The sequence below is a fragment of the Ascidiella aspersa genome, chromosome 7, assembly GCF_963924565.1.
Source record: "Ascidiella aspersa chromosome 7, kaAscAspe10.2, whole genome shotgun sequence".
NCBI classification, from domain to species: domain Eukaryota; kingdom Metazoa; phylum Chordata; class Ascidiacea; order Phlebobranchia; family Ascidiidae; genus Ascidiella; species Ascidiella aspersa.
In genome coordinates, this window is record NC_139453.1 from 8,683,168 (window position 1) to 8,707,229 (window position 24,062).

Sequence of the window (24,062 nt, forward strand, 5' to 3'; positions counted from 1 at the left end):
ACCAAGCTTTGGCTTAATTACGTAAACTTAACTTAACAATGAGTCGGTGACTTGATAGAAATGAGGAATGTTTACGATATTTTAGGTTTTATTTGACCTATAATAATCCAAGGATTCTAACCAAATGACCGGTTGTCTTTGTTGACAAAGTTAATGCATTTTGATAATGGTGTGCACAATTGATTGCCCAAAATATGTGTCGGGAACGTATTAAATCACCAAGTATCACCTGCAGCTAGTCGCAACCGGTGATGCTTTTTAATGGTGCAGACCACCCCCGTTATTGATTGCCTATATTGGCCGTACGGGTGTTGAAACTAAAACGCCGGTCACGCCTGTGGTGATAGAGCTCCAAAAATCGGACACCACGCGATTGATTTGCCGGGCTGCTCTGCTCTCTGTCCTTCCTGAAACGGGTTAGAATAACGCTGTGCCGATTCGGGCCTATTCATTTCTAACGCGCCCGTTGGACACTTTGACTGAATCGCGTATACGCGGTATATAAACGGAACACATCTTTCAGAAGTTTATTATTTGAGTGTGGAGGCGCTTATTATGAGGTTTGGCCAGTGTTTCTTGTGACAAATTTTGAGCGTAAATGTTTTAAGCTGTTTCTAAGTAAATTCGAAGTGTTGGAAACCAGTGAAAATAGCAGACTATACATTTTTACCCGATTACGAGCAATTACATTGAACATTTCTTTCGCATATACATGTAGTTTCTCCATGTTTTTTCTGCTTTTAATGTTAACCCACTTTTTCCAGGTTTGTTGTTGAATCTTAGTAGAAAATCTGATTATGCAAGGGCACGAGAAGCAAATTTCACAGCGCAAATGTACCAGTGATGCTGCGCAGTCGCACGCCCTAGTGCAGGGGTTCTCAAACTGTTTTTACCGCGGACCCCTAAACTTTCTTTGCTTCGCGTGCACCACGGTAGGCAAGAAAATCCGAAAAGGACGTCATAGCTTGACATTACTATACAAATAGATTGCTTAAATCTGCTGATTTCGGTCAAAAAATGTGAAAATGAACTCAAGTTAAAATACATTCAGTGCAAAATCGTTTTTTTTAAATTAAACTGTTCTTTAAAATATTGACTACTCCTTCAAAATATACACTATATAAAACTAGTTCACCCTAAAACTAGTTCACGGACCCCAGGGGGTTTATGGACCACAGTTTAACAACCCCTGCCCTAGTTGAAACCTAGGTGTAGATAAGACGATAATGTAAAATCATACCCAGATGAGAAAGGGAGGTTTAAGTGTTTTAGAAGCGACAAAATGCTGCCACTGACGACAGATCACGTCAATTGCGAGCGTCTAGGTTAAATCCCCTTCATGCTAGCGCACGAGCAAACATGAAATCATCTTTTCCAGTGAGAACCAGCGCTGGCGTCCCCCGGTGGCTTTATTTAACCTCGCTAGGCGTAATCTGCTGCTAGTTTGGTAGCGGCCAACGGAAACACTCGGGCGATTTCGAGTGCCCCTGCTGGCTGCGCAATGTTACGCGCTACATCCATATTTAAGTGCTGTTGTAATGCAATTGTGGGAACTATAGTGAGTCGATGCGCGGTTTTGGCTGTGTCACTAATCTGGGTCTACCAGCTTAGGCTGCACTTTATGTTATGCGTTACTAGTATCATACAGCTGGTTTTCAAAGCAGATTACGACTTTAGGGTATGATAAAAAAAACAATGGTATAGGGTAGATGTTTTATGCAGTTTTAGCTTTTCGCAAACTTTCCTAAACGAGGATGGTAAAGGTAGAAATGCTACTTTTAGAAGTTACAAAGCGAAAGACGAGATTGTTTTGTTTAAGGCAGCGGTTGTTTTGTTTCGTGTCGCTCATCACTCTCTGGTTTCGTGTTACTACCACAGCTGTTACGTAAGGTTTAGAAGAACATGGTAGATAAAACTGCAGGAATAATAAGACCGGTTGAGCACACGAGCAAATTCCTAATCTGTTGCTTTCACCACATAAGCACCAAATCAGATTGTACGCTAATTTACATTTTTTAAGTAACAGTTTAGCTATATCAAACTTGCTTACTTATTTCTCAAGTCTGTGGAAGACCTACATCGAGTCTAGTAGAACGTGTATTACAGGTTTGGAAACATTGGTGAAGGACTGTAAGGTATGTGTTGTTTAAGGTGTGACGTTGGTGTCCACTGAGAAATTTTAAAGGACCACCACTATTAGTTTTGAGTATCTGAAAACAGAGGTAGGGCTACATTTACAGAGACCGTTGAAGTAATTTAAAAGACTGTTTCGACCTTTCAATGCACATTAAAAAATACCGTGTGTAGTATAGGCGTACGTTTAGGCGGGAAACTACGTTAAAAGGGAATTTTAACAAGCTTATCAATATGTAAACTTTTCGAAATAAGTCATCCAAAAATTAAAAGCGAAAACTTAACAAGATAAAATTCCAAAGCTTAGGTTAGCAATTTCTAGGGCGAAGCACAGTCAAACGCCCAAAACGATTTTGCTGGAGCCTATATATAACCCGCCGAATCGCACCCACAGCGCTGTCCCGGGCCCACTGCCCAATTATCCTGTTGGCCGCAGCAGAGACCAAAATAGCTTGAGTGATATGTTCTGGCAAGAAATAGGGCTACGCCTAAGTCAGTGGTTCTGCCTGAGGCACAGCGAACAATTAGAAAGGCATTTACTTTTACAGTGTTGTAATAAATTGAGTCAATGATTTGATTCAAGTGCATTCAAGTCACGGTTTTTAAATAACTTGACTTGACTCAAGTTATTTGGCGAAATGACTTGACTTGAGTAAATTGACTTGACTTTAAGTAAATTTTTTTGTTTTGTTTTTTTGACATTGATAATTCCAATTTCCAATGACATACTTCGGGCACCGGATTCGGAAAAAAGTTTTGGGGCGTCCAAATTCGAGATTATGAACGCTAAAGCAATTGTTCTTGCGGCTGACGTCATCATTTTATGCGTCAGCGGCATGGCGGAACTGCAAGTTGCATCATTACGGTCATTGCCGCGCGATGAGTAAGCGCGCCGACAGACAGATAATATTGATTTGTTTGTTTACGCGAGTTGCGTTCATGCAGAGTGCTGCGGGCGCTGGCGACGTTCTATGCGTGATTTAAATAGGAAACCTGATTGGTTGTACAGAGGGACGGTCCAATGGCGTTTTTTCTGATTGCAGATCTTTTCTTTTTCGACTAGCATGCATGTACACCAGGGGATGGGCAACCTAATTCTAGCAGCGGGCCAAACCAAACTCAGAAAGTTCTCTTGAGGGTCGTTGGATTTTAACTGTGTAGACCAGCGGTTCTCAACCAGTGGGCTCACTGGTGGGCCATCAGAACATTTGAGGTGGGCCACAGAGCAATTTAAAAAAGATAGATTTAGTTTCATTTGTGTCACTATATTTAATTTTACAGGAATATGGCTTGGTGAGGAATTGAAAAGGAATGTAAATTGATTGTTCAGCCGCAAGTATCTCACTAATGCACGGTTGAATAAATAATCTGTTTTGAAATATGTTTTGCTGTGTTTTGTTTTAAACCTATTTTACAGTTTTTTCTCTCATAAAAACTTATTGGCCACAGTATTTTTTGCAACGTAAATGAGCCACGAAAGAAAAAAGGTTGAGAACCACTGGTGTAGACGGGTATTTTGTAACTGAAAAGGGGTCTAACTACGTTTATTTGCGCAAAGCGCAATAAAATCTTGCTTTTCCGTGGATGAAATAGCCAAAAAATTACGAAGAATAGCCTCGTGCCCAGTTTATAAAATAGGTCGCGGGCCGGATGATTTGCGTTGGCGGGCCGCAGGTTGCCCACCCCTGGTGTACATAGACGAATAGTTAAACATCAAGAGTTCCATGCCGTTTTCTTGGCATTACGCAGCATATTATACGAAAGTCTATTTTCGAGAAACTACAACGGCCTGTGCACGTGGTTGACAACTCAGCAAGTTTAAGGTTTCCAACAGTGGCGTAATATCTTGTCGCTAACGTCCTTTATTTTCCTCTGGGTAAAGATTTGAATGTTACGAAATAGGTTTGGCGGTTATTTTTTGAAATTGCTGTAGCAAGAAAGGTTGAGGTCGGAATGATCACATTTTCATACATTTGTATTCACATTAAAAAAACGCCCAAAACGTTTCACGGCATCTGCAAGGTCGCCACTATGGCGTAGTACCCCGTCGCTGTAATGTCTTTCGTTTTCCGCTACGTATAGTTTCATGCGGAAAGGCGCGTTAAGCGGTTTTTTGCACATAGCGCAACACGTCCATCCGGTTTGCAAAATCATGGTGCAAGCCGAGCACTTGTGCTCCTATCGAGACTTGCCCGTCCGTCTTGCACCGAAACACTTTGCGGTTTCGCGTTTTTTGGAAGAAGGCCTTTTCGAGGTCGAACCTCGAGTCCGATAAACTGCCGCAGCGGATCGTATCAATCGCGTCAGCTGTTTGCCAAACAAAGCAAGTGTTTGTAGCTTAACGCGTGAGGAGGATCGATTGGCAACGAACGACTATCGCGGCTTGCGGCTTGGAATAAATGGTGAGATTTATCTGTTGCCAGTTAACACCGCCACATTGGAGTAGTTTGATTGTTTTGGTATTGTTTAATATAGAATTTTCTGAAACACTTTTGTCTATTTAGCGATTACAGTGTAATATGTAGCGTCTGCAAACGAAAGCGCTCAGATGATAGCAGAAAAGTAATATTAGGTTTATAAAATCTCAAAAAATACCATAAAAGTTTTGGAGCATAATGGTTGGAGGTTGTAGTGAGACGTAGGAAGAACTTTTCAGCCCATACAAAAGTGTAGCACATTGCTAATGTTATGAATAAAGCTAAGATAATGGCCGGAGGTTGTAGTAAGACGTAGTAAGATTATCAAAGCCCATACAGAAGTAGGTATCATATTTAGATGTTAAAATCGAATGAAGAGTTATTCGAAACTTTAAAATGATACCTACTTCTGCATGGGCTTTGGTATTCATTCATGTCTCTACAACCTCCTGCTATTATCTTAAGATTAATTTGAAACTTTCAAAATGATACCTATACTTCTGTATTTTTTACTATACGTCCCTTCATAATGTTGTTAAGGATGCTTTTTTGTGTCATTTTAGGTATTCGCTTTTGAAGCGCGAGCTTGCAAGCCTATTATATGTGTATTGCGTGTACAGTGGCCGGCCGGCATATTTACGTGAAAGCTGCGGGCAGCCGGTAATGGCGTGTTGCCGATGACCGCCTGAAGAGCTGTTTCCGTTTTGACCCAATAAATCAAACGGCGCCGATTTGTTTACAGAGTCCACTGCTGCTGCTGCGCTTGCCTTGTTAGCAAACAATTGCCGATCACTCCTAGATATGTTGGTTTTTAAGCAGCTTAAATCTGAAAATTATAAACAGGGCGTAGTCAGTACGCTTACATCAGTTGCGCACTAAGTGCTTAGTTTAATTGTACTTTGCAAAAATTTTCCTGTAAAAAAATCGAAAAAAATGTGCACATTACTTCAACAAATGCGTACGAGGGCATAAAGCGAAAAATGTGCTGTTCGTTACTTGTTGAAGGTTGAGTGGGGCGGAAAGTAAAAAAACGAAAATAAGTCGAAAAACGAAACTTTCGGGAAGCCCGAGTTTAAATAAATACGAACGCGTTAAAAATACATCGCTGTGAAATATCGCTCAGGAGAAATGGCGTCACAATACGTAATGGAACCCCCTTGGGTCTTGGTTGCGTCGCTGTGGTGAAACTGCGTCATTTTAGTTTTCAGTCTGCGATTCCTTTTGATTCATTAAACTTTCCGTGGCCATTTTTTAGTTTAGGCATGTTAAATAAAACATTTCTCGGTGTCTGCTTCGGCACGCTTTTGTCGAAGTAGTGCATTACTTTAAGAGTTCTGTTTTTGTTTTGGTACATGCATTTTGAAAGGAAGAAACATTTCAAGTATTGCAGATCGAGCACTTTCTGAGCTTGCTGGCGACCCCAATACTCGTTGCGGTTGTTAAAAATAAAAAGTATTTTTTATAAAACTCCGCAATAAACTACACTCTTAAAAAAATTAGTTGGAACTAACAAAATTTTTTCCACAGAAACCAATTCCTAGGACCAATCTGTGTCCATCCAAAAATTTTGGTAGCATTTGTTTGTATCAACCAAATTGAGTTGGTTATGCTTTAGTTTAGTCCAATATTATAGGCAATATTAACCAATAATTGTGGTTCTATCAAACAATATTATTGTTCAAGTATGCTTGATGTAATATTTCAGTGTTACTGATTTAAAACCCTATCAAAAATCCATTATATTACCCCCAAATATGAAGGCCTCATTTTAGGCCAAAGTTTGGGCTGAGCAAGAAAGCATACCTGGCCAGGCGTTTTTCCCGGAAGAAGAGGCAAAATCCGAATTTGCAAAACTACACTAGGCGATCAAAACGATCGAGCTTCGGCCCGCACACGCCGTATTTTCTATATTATGACGCCAGCAGAGCCTACTACAGCTTGGTCACGTAGGCAAGGCGATTGAAAACGAGACGACCATCAAAAAGGACGCCAGACGATGTTCGAGTTTAACATTTGACCGTGGATTGGCGTTTTTTTGGCAAAAGTTTTCTTGGTGATTCCGCATATGATGTCGAACGATTTTGCTGCAGCAAACGGTTGAGGCAAACCGGGCGGAAATTTTGTTTTTGTGTTATCCGTTTTTACGCGGTATTGTAGGTGATCGGCTCGAATGCTACGTCACAATAAGGTCAAGTGCCGATGTGCATTTACTTCGATCGTTTTAGAAATCCACTCAATCAAATACCTATAAAGTCAACGCAATTGCCTGTGTGTTGTTGGGCGTATCCCGCCGATTGCATTCCAATTCCTTTCGGCCAAAGATCCTTGGCGTAGAATGCTAGAAACACGCCAGTGACGTCATTTGAAGTAAAATGTTGCCACCATATTAATTTAAAATAAAAAATGGACTTTTTGGCGCATATTTGTGGAATTTTGGGAATTTTTGGCGCCCAAAAATTATGTTTTAATATATAAGCTATTGCTGCCAGGCATAATATCAAGTTTGTAGAGCTCTTCTGACAAACGTAATTTTTTATTCCGACTTTTCGACGTTCTATACAGGTCGTCTTCATCAGGGTAAATAACACTGAATGCGACTAGTACAGTGCACGATAAACACGACACGATCTTTTTTTTCCTTTTTTTCCTTTGTTTATCGTGCACTGTACTAGTCGCATTCAGTGTTATTTACCCTGATGAAGACGACCTGTATAGGACGTCGAAACGTCGGAATAAAAATTACATTTGCCCGAAGAGCTCTACAAACTTGATTATGTTTTAATCTTTGGCGCCCAAAAATTATGAAGAAAGACATCGGATCGGAGCCGATTACCGATCCTAAGTGGTAGTATCGCTACTCGTCCGATACAACGGTATTATCGTTTCCGGTCAGATACCCCATTAATATGAACTTTTAGGGCCGAAGGTAGCGATTAATGCGCTTTCTATCTTAAAAAGGAAACTCTTAAAACATATTAACGAACGAACGAAGGAAACAAAGTTTCGTAACGTTAAAGTAAATTTTGGCCTAATAACATAAAACGTTAACTTTTTTAATTTAATAGTTTTAACTGTGCTTATTTTCTTTCAGTTCTGGTTCATTTGGTATGGGTAATATTTTTTGTTAAACTATCGGTTATCGGTATCAGAATATAATGCGAAGTGTTGTACATTCCTATATACAGGGTTACTATACCGTGCTTATTTCGAAGATTTGTGCTTATTTTTGAGTTGTGTGCTTAGTTTATCTTATTTTAGAATTTATTAGGCCTCAGTATACTGTTTACTATACAAGTTTGGTAAACCCTGGCCAAATACGTCACGGAAGTTTCGCCAATTCAAATAAACTAAATTTTTGAGTTTGCGCGATTAAGCTGCTTTTAATAAACTAATTTTTTTTAGCTTTGCGTAATTAGGCTGCTTTCAGATTCATTTGAAGCATAGAACAACAAGTGTTTTTGACAGTATTGTATTTGGGTGCCTCCCCCCAACGAAATCGTGGATCCACCCCAAGTTATCAAAATCGTTCTTATTTTTCGTAATAGCGTGCTTATTTTTTGGTCTTAGCGGATGGTAACCCTGCCTATATTCGTGCAATCTCGTAAATCACAGTGAGATGACACTAAGCCGAAAAACGTCCTGTTATAGGTGATATTACGGTAAAGCCTCGATGGTTTGCGAAGCCTAATCCTAACAGATCGCGTGACCATGACCGCTAACCCTAAAACCCACACCCTATAATGCCCATGTTTAATATTGCAATTTACTCAATGCGCTCGGGTGTGGGATTGTTTGTCGTTAGAGGATCCGGGTCAAATAGCGTGGACCGATTGATGTATACCTCTTCGTTTCAACCGTGTTTAAAGTTTTCTGCACGGGTACACATTAAACACAGGAAATCATCGCAAAACATGTTTTCCTGCCTTTACGCAGCTGCGAAGAATCGATTTTTTGTGCATTTCTGGATTTTTAATTTCGCCGCGCAAACACCTGGCAAAAAGAGTGGAACTGACTTGAGCGGTGCCTTTATCCTATTTTGCGTTACAAGCCTGTACAAGAGATATAGCAAATCCACGTGTTTGATCGTGGATTAGGCGCTGACTCTAGCTGACTGGTGTATTTGTCCTTTCGTCGTATGTGTTTTCACAATTCTACTTTCAGGTTTCAGCGGACCGACAACGGTTTTTGGCAATGGTTCTCGAACTAGGGTCAAGGCCCCCTTGGGGTTCGTGAGGACGTTTCAAGGGGTCTGCGGGACATTTTATAAGATGACTGATAAATTAAATTTACTTGTGCGTATTCTCTGGTATGAAGTTTTAATGATACTAAATTGTTATGCGGCTTGTGTAAAAATTTCATTTTGAAAGTTATTTGCTAATTATTTTACGAAAGCAAAAGTGCTCCGACGAGTAAAAATGTTTAAAATAAAGAAGTTTGAAAAGCATTGCTTCAGGCCGTATAATTTTATTTTATGTAGCGCGGAGTGGACACACTTTTGTTTTTTTACCTTTTATTCAGTTTAGATTGCCACACTGACAGTGGTACCTCTAATTTGAAAAATAAGTTCTTTCGATATACATATTTGTTTTGTCAGACGTAGCCGAAACGTCGCATAAAATATAAAACAAATAAGTACGGAAAGAACTTATTTTCAGTATATACCATGCCTATTAGCAACGGCATATTTAATGGTTCTAATGTTTTAGATTAAAAGTAAACTCAGCAAAACTCACTTTTAAGTTTTAACTATAAATTGTTCATGTTCATTTACCCTAGAAATCGATTATTATTTTTATTACAAGTCGGCAAGCATTTGTCTGTGCAATCTCCGGGGTATGTTGTGCGACTTGTATCCGTAAAATGTGCTACTGTTGGTGCACCCGCCCTGGGTTGGCCATCCCTAATCTGGCGTGTCTAGTGAGCACATTTTACCTTCCACATTGTACCAGCGGCTTTTTACTACCCGCTTTGCTCTTTGCGGCTTGTAGGCACACCGCGCCCGGTCCTAACTGATTGAGACATTGCCAGGCCAGCCGACCGCATAGCTACGTCATACGTGACGTCAGAACGCGGCCGCCATTGTTTTATTACCTGCGCCATTTTTTCCCCGCCCGAGCGACTCGGTGCTTTGGCATACATAGTTTCTACCGTTGTGTTTACGCGTCGCTTTAATTGGGCTGACCGAAGCAAGGCTGAAGTCAGTCGACTGCACACGCAGGCCAATTTGGCTCGGGCTCTCTGTTGAAGCCTTCAATTAAGCGGCGACGCTGTCTCTCATCTTGTGGTTGGCTACAGACCACTTTTAAGTCGTAGGACGTTCGAACGGCGCGTGGGGCAGTTTGTAGCAGCAAGATTATTTTAGTTATGTTATGACGCTACATAGAAATGGAGTTTGATTCTTTTAGAGCGTTTTTTAGCTGTTTGTCGGTTGGAGACAGTCCTTGGTTGTGTTAACTATATGGCTGCGTTTCGGTGTGTTGATGATTACATTGAAGCCTCAAGGGATTTCGTGGTGATATTCATATGTAGTTGTGCCTTCTCCATATGTTGAATAAGGCTTCTGAAGTGTTGCTGATTCTCAAGTCGCGCGTGTTTTGCATTTTGGGAAGTAACCAATTCGCGTTACAAATAAGCATTAAGCATGTGTGACTTTGATTGTATTCTCTATTGGAAACCGAATAATATGATAGCTTAATCTATTTATTGTAGTCATTCTAAAACGACTTTAGTCCCAGTCAAGTCATTTGAAAAAATACCTAAAGTCCAAGTCAAGTATTTTCAACTAAATACCAAGTTAAGTCTCAGTCCAAGTTATCGGCTGCCTAAGTGTTTTACGTGAAAAACCGAGATGAATTTTAATGAAGACTTAATGTTACTCCCAAGATATTTGACAAAATGACTTAAGTCGAAATCAAGTCATTTGTCCAAAAGACTTAAGTTAAGTCTGGTCGTTTGACAACAGTGCCTTAAGTCAAGTGAATGACTCAAGTCAGTACAACACTGATATTTTGTAGAAAGTGTGCCGCGAATTAAAGTGTGCGGCAAGCTGAAAAAGTTTTGGATCTACTGTGTTACATCGCAAAAAAAATCCGTTTGTAGTCGAAAAAAACTCTTTTATTTGTATGCTTTCGTCGTATGCTGTTGGGCTTGAATAATTATTGTGTGAATTGCGTGATTTCAATGATATTGCGCAGAAATTGATTGCGAAACATCTGAATCACTAAGTTTATTTTATGGTGAGATTACAGAAGAGGTATGCGACAATCAAAAGTTACGATTTAACCATTTCAGTCATCCCTTTATATCTGGTTTAAAAAATGATAAGTATGAGAAAATATCAACAAAATTTACGATAGCATCTGTTTGCGACACACACTATGCCACGGAACTTTAATGTAAACTTAACTCGAGGTGACCCTTTAGATTTACGGCACACACGATACTCTTTCGTTGTGCAACTGAAACCGCTACGGAATGTCAATTTGTCGAGTTTTACGAGCTGAAAGCAATTTTATCACAGGCCGCTCAAGGAATGCTATAGTTTGAGATATTTAACTATGAAGAGCAGTAGTCGATTGGGGAAAATATCTTCCTTCGTTTGCGCTTGTTTCCTATTGGTTTGTTGCACAAACTGTTAGGTTTTGGTGTGAATTGGAGCGATCGAAAACATTAGCGGAAGTGCTTCCGAAAAGCGCGGGCGAGCTGATTACATCTACAACCATGTTCTGTCACGCTAACGAACAAGCTAAAAGAATTTCTCGCCATCAGGTTGCTTTGCAGCTATTTTGTACAATGGACCGCATTGCCAAACGTATGTTATGTGTTTTGTTACAGGCGGCTTGGGTATAGGTTGTTAATAATAAAGTTAATGATAGAGGTTGTGTTGCTGTTCTTCTGTGTGGAGTGGAACACTTGAAAGAATTTCCTTCACCGTCGAAAATGGTCAAGTAAGTTGTTGTATAACTTATAGTGGAAAACAAATACAAAACCAGCGCTTGAGTGACAAATGATATCGGATTAAAGCCCATCTCCGAATTTAGGCCGGGGTATTGTTATTGATCCGATAAATAAGTGGTATCAGTGATAATCTTACACCAAATTATTGTAGGCATGACAGCCATGGTAAGGGACCCATCATTAAAAAGCAACATTGTTTGTTAAAATGGGGTGGATTTTGTTTCAGAAATAGTAATTTCATTTTTAATTCCCTAACGATAAAGCGATTTATAAATAATTAGAACAGTTAACGTTAATTGGTATGCCACAACGTGCCTATTTAGATAATTCGACCTATATAATAACGTATATATGGATTTAAATCGAATAAGTGTTTGTTTTTCACCTAAAATCGGCCGTGGTATTGTTTTCGAGTAAAAACACCAAACGATGTTTCTGATGACACGCGTTTTGTTTTGAGACAAAACAAAGCTTGCAACCACTTTGTTGCGCAAAGTTTCGTCTCGGATCGCAAATCGCCGAACCTGAAATGAAACATCGTCGAAAACCGACGAACCCTAAAGAGATATACACAAAATGAAAAGCCCGTTGCGCACTTATATCGATTTCAAGTATCCGACGACCCACTTCCCAGTGTTTTAAACAAGTCATTTTTAAGTCCCAGTCAAGTCATTTGCAAAACAATTAAGTTAAGTCTTTTTAAATAACTACTATTCACGTTGCAGTCACGTCAAAATTAGAGCAAGCCAATTACAAGTCACGTCCTTGTCATAAGAATTAAAGTGTTTAATAATTAAAATTTATAAATACGTTCGATTATGAGCCGTGACTTAAATTATCAAAAACGCAACATACTGTAAGCAAATAGAATGTGCATAACTTAAGATAAAAAACCAACTTTATAATATATGTTTAATGTAAACACTACATTTCAACCCAAGTTGTCGAAAACACTTAAGTCAAGTCAAGTGATTTAAAAACAGTGACTTAATTGCACTTGAGTCAAAGTCATGGAGTCATTGACTTAATTCATTAAACACTGGCCACTCCGGTTCATCTTGCTCGTAGATATAGAGCAGGGATGTCCAACAGTTTCAAGATTAAGTATTGCTCTTTAGAGTTAAAACGGGCCTAGAATTATATATATATATATATATATATATATACCCATCCTATACTATTAGTGCGCCCCTAAAAGCTGACTGCTACATTTTAATTAGGCTAATATTGAAGGTTTAAAATACTACTTGGGAGTGAAAATGACTAGCGGGCCGCACAAAATTTTCAGACGGGCCGCATAGTGGCCCGCGGGTTGGACATCTCTGATACAGAGCATCTTTCTCGTGTAAAGCAGGAATGTGCGACAGGATATAGGATCGGATACAACGCTCCTTTTAATCCTAAAGTAAATTTTGGTCTACGTATCGAGTGGACAGTTTTTGTCCGAAATATAAGGTATCGGTATCGTAATTAAATATCGAGCATCGGAAATGCCTACTTCCATGTGACGTTTTGTTTCGGCGCTGAAAGTAGGCTAAAGGTCACCCGCACTTAATTTGCACGGAAACGGTTGAAACACAAACTTTACTTTTGCACTCGGAAATGAACAGGGACCACCCGGTGCTTGCTTTCCTTTTGACCGATTTCGTCTTGCTTACGGGTTGCGTGAAATTGCAAAGTGACCTTTGTCGCGAAAACCAAACGAAAGCGGAAATGGGCTTTTGCGTTTCGTTGCGCTTGCGTGAGAATTTTTCGAAAATTTGTTTTCCAGGCATTGTAAGAGCTACCGAGGTAGTTTATTGGCAAACAGTTGTTGGCAAAAATGACTTCAACTTTTAAATCGAATTATTTATATTTTATTTAGTAGCAAATATTGTTGTTATTTATAGCAACTTCGATATTCGGCCTTTTAAATACAGGGTTAACCTAATTTAGAGTCTCTCCTAAAATATTGGGAAGTTTTCATGAGTCGATGTAACATAGAGTAACAGTGAAGGGATTATTTAATGCTTTTTGTTGTTGATATTGTTTAAACAAAGCAGGGAGTCTTAAATTTATTTTATTTTCTTTGAAACCTATTCTATTTTGCATAGGCTGTGATTGTTTTACAAAGAAAATCGCCCTTATACATTTTTAACCCTCCGACGCCCGTTGCACCGATGCGGCTTTTTAATCCCGGGGCGACACCCCGTGTTCAATCAATCAAATAAAAGATAACAGCAAGGTTGCGCTGTTTGCTTTGTGGCCTTGACAATAGGCGACGCGCTCCACTAAAGCGAATGACAAGCAAAGCCCGAAGGCTATAATATAAGGCTGATCCGACTTATTTACTTCAAAGTGCGCCTTAACAAATACCAGTTCGCGAACAAGCATTTTTCGTTTACAGCGATGATAAGCGCGGGCAGCGGACAGTTAAAGGCGGCTCTAAAATGGTGCCCACGCAAAGCCAGTTGGACTGTCCTTACAGAATAAAGCAGACGCTGGGAAAAAATCAATTCTCCAATTATTCCCGCTGCTGCCGACACAGCCAAAGCCTTTCGGACCAGTCAAGTATTGGCGAACATCAAAGGTTGGTGCAATTGTTTGTTGTTTTGTAAGTTTGGCTTTTGGGTTTCTTTGTTTGCAAGTTGGTAGACAAGAACTAAACGTTGGCAAATGTGATTTAACTAGTTTTCTAAAGCTTTCTGGCGTTTAAACCCCTAACCTTGTATTTTAATCGCTAAGGTTGGTTGTGTAATAGACATATTTAGCTTTTTTTTTTCTTTCAATAAAAAATGGAAATGCCTTAAAAAAATTTTTTTTTTTTTTTTTTTTCAATAAAAAATAGAAAAAGTGTTTTTCAAATAGCCTACAGTCATTTCTATCTATATATGTTCAAGAAAGGCAACATTGTTTGAATTCTAGGAATATAATGTCCAACAGTGCATTTATACTCAGCGTCACAAATTTTACATATCTTTAGTGGCTGTGCAGTTATATTTTTTCTTGAAACATTTTTCCGATAAAACAAACAAGATGAAGTATTTAGAAAAAACAGCTGTGCTTAATATAATTTAATCTAATTTTTTACATGAATTTGTTTTTTGTTTTACTTAACATCCTACTTTCATCTTCATTCTGTATGAGTAAATTAATTTGATTTATGTATAAAAATATATATTGTTTTGCTAGGCACCGTGACTCTATGCTCACTACCTCTTCCATCTGGCAAGACTCCAAAAATGGATTTTGTGGTCCATTATCCTGGTCATTTTTCCCAATTGCAATATGCTTCACTACATCTATTGGATTCATTGTAACGTAAGTGAAGAGTTTTTCAAGTGTTTTTTATTTCAGTAATTAAGCAAAGAGTCTTTAAACATATTTCTTAAGATTATATAGGCATGTTATTCAAGTAAAAATTAATATTTTTGCAATTTTTTATGCAAAATTGTTTAAAAAACTCTGATGTTTAAGTATAGACCAGTGGTTCTTTAACACTTTTAGCTCGTTGCACAGTAAAAAAATCAAAAAAAAGTGATGCAAACTTTATACAAAAAAGAGTGTCAACGTCATAACCGCCTTTACTAAACAGCAAGACAGTATGTAAACATCATGATGTTACAGTATTTTAATGGATAGTGTCCAATTAAGTCACTCTTAAGAATCATTAGAAGCACACAGTTTAAGAGTCACTGGTATAAGGTAACTTGTTTTCTGCTGTTAGGTATTTCTACATTGTGTAATTTGTTACAGGTATACTCTTGCAAAGACAAATTGCCACATCGAAAGGTGGATTTTTCCATACTTAAGGTAATGGAAGATTATTCCCAGTATGTGTTGGCAGTTAAGTGAATATGTTTTTTTGTTTTAGTTACACTGGAACAGAGCACCCAGAGTCAATGCTGTTTGGTCTGATTTTAAACATAGAGGGATTTTTTGGTAAGCTATTAACATAGAAAAGAAAAATCAACTGTTATGTGTTTTTTGAGTTAAATATTGTTTAAATTTGTTGATTCAGGTTTAATTGTGGTGTTTTTGGCCTGGAGGTTTTACCGTCACATGGGACAAAGAGGATGCCTAAACTCATTTGCCCTTATTTTCGGATGCTTCAGTTGCCTGGGTGTCATTATGGTCGGGAATTTTCAGGTAAATATACTTGTGCAATGCAAGTGGGGAAACAAAGTGCCAAGTATATCATCATTTTTGAGTTACAGAGTAAAAAAATGAAATAATAATTAAATATTTTAATGAGAATGTCAGTAATATTGAAATCATCTAATTAGAGTCACGATTGTATACCATGCAATTCCAATTTATGGTCCAAAAGCTGTCATTTTGCTAAAGCAATGGTGTAAAAATTAGTATAATAAAAAAATAAAATACTTTCATAATTTTTTGCTTGGACCTTATTTTAATTCGCTTAATTTTTTTGTAAAAATTACCTAAAAAAATCAGGTTATTTAATACATCTACTCTGTAAGCAGTACTTTAATTTTAAGCTTTATTAGGTTGACATTAGCCTATACAACGGAAAAAACAAAGAACTGACAACCTTTTAGAAAACCAAAAAACTTTTCCATAGCAGACATATATTGTGCTTTTAAAGGTCACCAAGGCTAAAATACCGCACTACATTGGTGCCGGGCTTGCTTTTATCATTGGTACGGGATACGGAGTCCTGTCCAGCATACTGAGCTGTCGTGCCTACAAGGTTGCACAGCCACCCATGAAGTATGCGACTTGCATCAGTGCAATGCGATGCGCCTGTGCCGTTATCATGGTCTGCGCTCTGACCTTGCGTAAGTGTTCTAGGCTTGTGTTTGTGTGCTGTGTTTAATAGTGAACTTGTCGCGAATATGACTGATGCCTTTTGTGTGTGGCTTTGCAGTGTCTGGAGTTGGAATGTACAAGAAGCTGTCGGAGAGAAACAAAACAGTGGTGGGTTGGCATTTGTCATTATTAGGAGCTTTCGAGATCTGACACAAGTCATTATTGAACATACGCTATCTGTGATTAATATGTTTTTGCTCGTATTTATGTACAGATAAAGCATACTGACTTGCTGTAATTCACTTTGAATTTTTAAATTAACAATGCTACATGGATGCATATTAATGTTAAAATATTGTTTTTCCTAATTACAACTATAGGTTTGTGTAGAACCTAATAGTTTGTACATTTTAGAAGTCACAAAAGCTTAATAGCTTCAACAAAAGTTTATCTATAATATGTGCTTTAACAAAAAAAACTCTAATACCTTATTGTTTAACAAAACACTCTTTTACAGGTTGTTGACTACTCCAACATGACCCTTATGCTGCCAAATGGCTCTTGTGTAGAGCTGTTAAGCAAAATACCTTTCCATGTCCGCTACGTTGATCTCCTTGGATCCTCAACAGAGTGGCTCCTTACAGCTTGCTTGATCATTTGTTTAAGCCTGTTCACCTATGAATTTAGGGTAGGTTTTATGTATTTATAGAATCTAGTTTAGTTAAAACTGAAATAATATTTGGATTATATTATGATTTGTTTTTTGATTTAAAGTTGTGAACAACTGAAATATAAATTAAAGAAAACAATTGTAAATATAACAGGATAAAATATTGCACCGTCACAGTCACATTTTCTAAGTAAGCTAAATGCAAATTCAAAACACAGTTTTTACCAAAACTGTTTTACCAATAAATTTCATATTTTACTTTTAAAATAAAAAGAGGATGCTTCATTTTTTTTCTATTTGACATTCATAAATCCATATAGGCCATTTTTAAAGCATTTGGTAATGCATTTATCAATGCTTTCTTTAATAAAATATTTTACTTCTGTTTACACAAAGATAAACACCAGCTTATTTTGGCCGATGAAAAAACAAGCTAAGAATTTTTTAATTCACAGGCCTTTGAAAACGTGAAAGTTATTTTGCTGACTCAAACCGGACCCCTAAGCTTCAACAACAACAACTGTGGTAAATACCCGCGCAACGCCAGGAAGTCCCTTCACTCCGAGGTGGCCCTCATCGACCCCGAATCGGGGATTACAACTGTACACTCACAACGCTCGGAAGGGATCTCACCACGGACCAGCGAAAACGACACTCTTCTGTTTAAAGGTGGTGCCATCGAGCATCAGCACATTGTGGAATGTTCTAGAAGCGATTTTGCGGAGGACCAAACTCGCACAAATGTGGTGGCCACCTCGTAGAACCTAAACTGTGCGACAAATGAAATTTATTTTTATTTGTTTTTTTGGCTAATTGTTAAGACCACGCGTAATGCGTTTTGATATGTTGTTTTTGTCACCTCTTTTGCACTTTTTTATTCTTGCACCCCCCTGAATGAACTCAACACCTGTTGCTGTTTGTTGAAAAATGGCAAATCATCTGAAAAATACTGATGTTGCAACAGCAAAATACTCTTGTATGTCTGGATTTGTTGCGGTGAACATTGAGACACTTTTCTATTTTCTCTTGACTTTTGAGCTATTATTCTATTTTCAATAATTGTGTGCTGTCAGTGCTTAAACTTCACTATAAACATTAAAGTTAAACTAATTAAGCATAATGCACTGTAAGTGTTATTTGCAAAACAAAGGCTGTACAATGTTTTAATGTTCTTACTATTTTTTTTTGGTTTTCTTGTAATCATATTGCCTTTATCATTGCTATTTCAAAACAGTATTGTTACTTTGTGCTGTAGTGTGCATTAATTTTATACATAATTTTATAAAGATTGGACTTTTATAATTTGAACTGCATGTTGTAATGTTGTATGGTGTTTTGTTATTGTAATAGTTTTGTTACTGTTTTTCTTTTAAAGACAAGTGTAATATTTTGATGATCATGTAGCCTTCCTTTGTCTTGCGATGTCTTCAAATCGTGTTCCGCTGATAAACTTGACACAAAACTACTTTTCAGGTTATTTTTTGTATGCTAAGGAAATTTATTTAATGTGAAACAGTGCGACATAAATGGTAGAAAAGCAATTTGTTTATTAAAAATACACTACCGAATTAATTTTACGGCAACAACAGATTTTGCTTTAGGTCAGGTGTAAATCCATGTTTACCATAGTATGAATTCTAAGGGTTACATGACTTATGTTGTTAATACTACCAAGGTGTATAGAATAGTGAGGGTGTTGTTGACCCCCTGTAAACTGCAGTCAGAGAGCAGAACTGCCGAGTCTGTTAATCACAACCAGAGTTGACTTCAGCATAAAATAAAGTGAAGTCCGACTCAGTTTAGATCGAGTCAGACTTTGACTCTACAGTCTATATTCCACTCACTAATGTAACTAAAACAGGGAGGATCTAGGACGTCAGACTAGGGACTTGAATAACCTTACATAGTCTTACTAGAGTCTCCATATTTGACTACAGCAAAAAAAAACACAGTCCTGCCACAGCATATTACTTAAATTTTATTATCATCTTGATGTTTGTGTCCACGGATAATTTTCTTATGTACTAAAACTATTTATATAATCCTTGTCTTTCAGTTTTTAACATATCAATATTTTAGCAGTGATCCATCAAAATTTTTAAACACTTTAAATTTGATCTCCAACTAGTTACTTTACAATTTTGTCCTACAATAACCCAAATTAAAATTAAAAAATATGTTTTAAAAGCACTAAAAAGAAAATTCTGAAAAATTAAAAAGCACCATCAGGATAGCTAACAAGGTAAATCAAATCAAACCTTGGTGTCTAGGTTTTTTTCTAAACTCTATTTTCTGTCTTATTGCACTGAAGAACAGAACTTATATTCCAATAGGAAAGGGTTAAAAGCCATTAAAATTTATTTAAAGCATTTTAAAGCAATTTAAATGAAAGTTCATTTGTTAAAAATAAATATAGTATCTCAAGCTCTCAAGCAATGCTAATTTGTACGGAAAGTAATGTTTATTAAAAATTTGCAAGATGCATGACTTTTTGTTAAATAAAACATGATGTTCATAACAAAACAGTTATGATTGACTTTAAAAGATAATCAAAACTCAATAACTGTCATCATGTTTCTTTCTTAACTTTACATGATTGTAGTGTTGCAGTATGCAATGAGTTTCGCTTTAGTTTTATTTTACCACTTCGCTTGACAGGAAGTGAACTGTTTCCAGCTTTAGGGGAAGCTTTATTATTTTTTAATGTTTCACTAGTGGGTTGAGATTTCTCAGTAACAGGGTAGTTGTTCGCTTCCACAGGTTTGTCATTTGAACACAGGGAAGGTTGTTTAGGCGCAAGTTTTTTCGGTGGGCTCGACGATTGTTCTTGACTCATATCATTCTTTGTCCGTTTTAAGTTTTTCTTTTCAAGCACAGCTTTTGACCTGGCTTGTAGTCGATCTAGTTCGGGAGTTTGATTTATAGGGGAGTTTGCAATATTTGAACTTGCGATAATCTTAGCCTTTGGAAGTTGGTCTTTCTTATTCCGTGCAGCCTCCAACAATGCATTGTGACTAAAGCTTTGTTTCAATCTTTGCTCTTTCTTGTGCAGTATCAGCATTTTTCGTCCTCTCCTGTTGTCATGTGGCGTGCGACGTGGCAGGGCAGCAAAATTTGTGTAAAACAGTTTCAAGATTTGTTCTCTGTTGTTTTTATCTGGATTTAACCCAAGCTGAAAAAAGATACACAGTATTTTTTTAATTGGGCCACAAATCAAAAAAATAAGAAGTTAGCATTTAACGAATTTCCAAACCCATCTTTAAAACATTATATATGCCATTTGGTAACTGAAATAATTACTGTTAAAAATATATTTTAGGAATATTAGGTATATAAATTTGACAAGACAGTCATTCCTGTTAAAACTTTGGAAGCTTCTGTTTTTTTCTAGTTGAGATTTTCCGAAAAAAAGTTAAAGGTGTTGAGGGTAAGACATTCTGTTGTTTAGAAATGTTTAAACATTGCTAGGGTTTTGGTTGGTCAAAGCCCTTGACTAATATTTTGGTTCAACTGGCATTATATTAAAAAATTGAAAATATTACTTTAAAAGAAGCAATCTTGTGATAATTTAACTTATTCTGTGAACCAAAAAATACCTCTATGAATGCAAGCAACTTATCCACAATCGTCACAAGTGAGTCTAAATAAACTCACATTTTGTAATTGCACCAACAAATAAGTAGCACTTGCTTGTTCTGGAAACACCAGATTTAACAGTTCTGACAAAGGCAAATCAGAAGTTTCCATTTGTTTTTGCTAAAATTTATGGATTGCCTATGACATAAATCATGAAAGTTAATTAAGTAATAAAACAAAGCTGAGTGGTGGTTATCTATCAAATTTGTGCTGATCAGTAACCGCTATGTGTACTATACGAGGTATAATTTCTGAACAACAGCATAAAGTGTTAAATATTAAGTTACCGTTAATATAAATTTACACAAGTCACAAAGTTCGGCGCTCTTTCACTATTGTACGTGAAAAGTTATGCAAAAAAAATAATAATAATACCGCATACCACAACGCATATTGTTTGGGTTAGGGTGCGGGTTAGCATTTGGGTGAGGGTGGGTCAAGTAATATTATGTTTATTATTAATAGTAACTTGACCCACCCTCAACCAAACGCTAACCCGCACCCTAACCCAAACAATATGTGTTGTGGTATGCGGCATTTGAAGAAAAAAATTTTTTAATTAATTTTTACGTACAATAGTGAAAGAGCGCCCAAAGTTCAACAATTGAACAGTTGTATTTGCCTTAAACATCTTCATGTCTTCATATGCACATTTGTTAAGTCAAATTAAAGCATTGTCCAAGACCTCAAAGTCAAAAAGTCGGACTTTTTGATTCTTTGGATGCACTAATTGTCGTTGACCATTTCGCTTAGAACTGCACTAATTTCTGACGGATCGGGTGCTTTTTTTGTACAGTAACCAAATATTTGTTCTGTTCTACAACTGTATATTTAAGTTAACTTGTTTCGTTTTAACACCATACCTGGTCGGATATAAAATTATCGATAGGTATACCTGCAAATAGCTAATAAATAAACCAAGGTATACTATAGCTGAATTTACATAAATTTCAAGAACGGGTTCTTCTTTACTACATTTAAAATCCGTACGGATGGAGCGCTATCTGAAACAGGCTTGACAAACAGCTGACAAATTTTAACTGAGGTGTCAAAAAAGAAGAGCTTGCCTGTCCCAAAGTGATAGATCTGCGACTCACGTTTGATTTCTAGGTGTTGTCTTGAGTTGACACAAATGTCCAACATAACAAAGCTGGAAACCATGAATGGGCAATTGCTAAAACACGTGTGCTTGTTTACCATGACGTGTGGTCACGCGGTCTGGGTTTGTAGCACCAATACAAAACTCCAATAGTTTTATTGTGAAATTAACCGGACCGACTAATCTTGATATGAACACACCAAAAGAACTACAAAGAATACTCTTTAATACCACGGTATATTAGGACCAACGACGAATTAAATAAAATACAGCCCAAGTCAGGTTAATTCCTTCTTTGGCATGCTTAGCAGAAAATAGCTGGTCTACTGGTAACTGGTAGACATAGGCGTAGCCAGGGGAGGGGGGCTGAGGGGCCATGGCCCCCCTCAAAATTTTGAATATTTCACTCCTAATAATTTGTTTTTTTAGCAAATTATTAGGAGTGAAATATATTTTTGTGCGATAAAATTTTCAGGCAACTTACTTTTCCAAACCAAGCTTATTAGTTGTTCATTAACGTTATTGCACGCTTGAAGTTGAATTTTCCATTGTGACGTCTAGTGTAGCGTTGTGCTAGTGATAATTACGTTTTTACAGCTTGCTGCGCTGCCACTGTGGGTAGACAGTTCTTGCTCTTTGAATGATTTTTGAGTATTGCGTTAACGCTCCGTCAGTTCCTGCTCGAAACCGTTTGCTAACATTGTTATTTGTGTTCGTTACGGCAGTTGTACAATGACAAATGCTAAACAAAAAAGTTCCAACTTGTTGGCCCCCAAAAAAATTTTCGGCTGGCTACGCCACTGCTGGTAGACGATCAAATATAGCTTGATGCACTATGGATCACTAATAAAGAGGATCAAACGTTTGTAAATGTTAACCTACAGTTGGTTCACAGTAGGCGCGTTTTGCTTCTGGCGTAAGTGTCTGTCGCAAAACGCTAGCGTCGTACAGTTCACACATAACGCGCTGCCAGCGTTAATGACCAATTTCCTCGCTTCTTATGCAGGGAGTCAAACCGTTTAACTTTTTCGGTTCAGGTTCGGTTCGGGTTTAAGGATATTTTCGGAATCCGATTCAGTTCCGGTTCGAACACAATATAAGTTGCGTTAAATCTAAAAATGGGGGTCAATAAATGTAGAGAATAATCTTTAAATTGTAAGTAATTTAATCTAAGTTACATGCAGTATTAAAAAAACAGCAACTCATTATTGAAATATCTGAAAAATAAAAATTCAACGTTTTATTTAATCAATATTTATATTTTTTTCATAAAATTTCGAACATGGAGTAAATTGACTCTGTAAAATACAAGTTGTGACGTCATGCTGAAGTGAACCTTTAGTTTATAGGTTCGGTTTCGGTTAAGGTTCATGTTCTTTCAAATTATTCGGTTCAGTTCCGGTTTAGCTCCTCTTACAAAAAGCGGTTCGAAAAAACTTGACCCAAAACCGGTTCATAAAGTTCCGGTTCGCTTCCGGTTCGACTCCCTGCTTCTAAGTGAGAGCGTCAAAGTTGTAATATTTCAACTTATCGCAATTGAAAGCGTTTTTTTAAACGGTTTACGTTAACGCCAGACGCTTCTAGTGTGAACCACCCTTAACCCTTGGAGGCTTAAGCAGTTTAGTAGCCAAAACTTCGCATGTTGCTCCTTCATTTAACCAAGTCTCAAATAGGAATCTGTATTGGCATAAAAAGTTTTTGAACACAATTCCACTATCGAAAAGAAAGCGAAGTAAAAATATAAAGTCAAACAATTTCATTTTGTCTATTTACAAAATTTGAAATTAAATTATAACTGGGGTCGACGATAATAATAATTTTGAAATGCTTCAAAATATTAAACCTCAGCGACAGCTATTGACAACTAAGATATTTCTGTCAACTAAAGATAATTACAAATAAAGATATTTTCTGTCTGCATTTAACAAACAAATAACTTAAAACAGTAAACAAATCGTTGGTAATAATATAGGTTACACAGAATTCGAGACAGAAGTTAAGACGATTATAAACAAGATTTCCAGTGAGTAGGCCCATTTTCCTAAAAACAATTCCCCCAACCCCATGATTTCTCAGTTCAACAGCGCTTACATTTAAAAGATTGCCAAGTTTCTTTAGCGCAATCTGACATTTTAAAGCGTTGTGAGTTGTAGGCCTACCTGTCATGTCTTATGTGTCGTAAAACAAAAATAAAACAATTTTGCACATAAATTGCAACGCAAAAGAAACGCCAACTTCTCCATATAATAAAACAAAATATCTATATATCATATGTAAACTGCAACGGTGTGAACTTTATATACGAGTGAAATCATTTCCAACATATTCCTATCAGGCACAGAAAGAGCTTTAAAGTTGTCCACAATTCAGTCATTCCAGAAAAGGGTTGCAGTTGTTT

At 37.3% G+C, this 24,062-nt stretch overlaps 2 protein-coding genes across 2 annotated transcripts; one reads left to right on the forward strand and one right to left on the reverse strand.

The window, feature by feature from the left end:
* The first annotated feature begins 11,382 nt into the window (after positions 1 to 11,382).
* On the forward strand, positions 11,383 to 18,394 carry LOC146137581 (transmembrane protein 150A-like). The gene is made up of 10 exons (XM_083393504.1): positions 11,383 to 11,497; positions 13,894 to 14,076; positions 14,679 to 14,807; positions 15,243 to 15,299; positions 15,361 to 15,428; positions 15,508 to 15,635; positions 16,096 to 16,288; positions 16,378 to 16,427; positions 16,777 to 16,947; positions 17,385 to 18,394. The coding sequence occupies exons 1-10, from the start codon at positions 11,490 to 11,492 to the stop codon at positions 17,688 to 17,690; spliced, it is 1,293 nt and encodes a 430-aa protein (XP_083249630.1). The 5' UTR covers positions 11,383 to 11,489; the 3' UTR covers positions 17,691 to 18,394.
* A 659-nt stretch (positions 18,395 to 19,053) lies between these two features.
* Positions 19,054 to 20,705, reverse strand: LOC146137582 (uncharacterized). Its single transcript, XM_083394214.1, has 2 exons — positions 20,584 to 20,705; positions 19,054 to 20,101 (listed from the first exon to the last, which is right to left on the reverse strand). The coding sequence occupies exons 1-2, from the start codon at positions 20,674 to 20,676 to the stop codon at positions 19,499 to 19,501; spliced, it is 696 nt and encodes a 231-aa protein (XP_083250340.1). The 5' UTR covers positions 20,677 to 20,705; the 3' UTR covers positions 19,054 to 19,498.
* Positions 20,706 to 24,062: the final 3,357 nt, after the last annotated feature.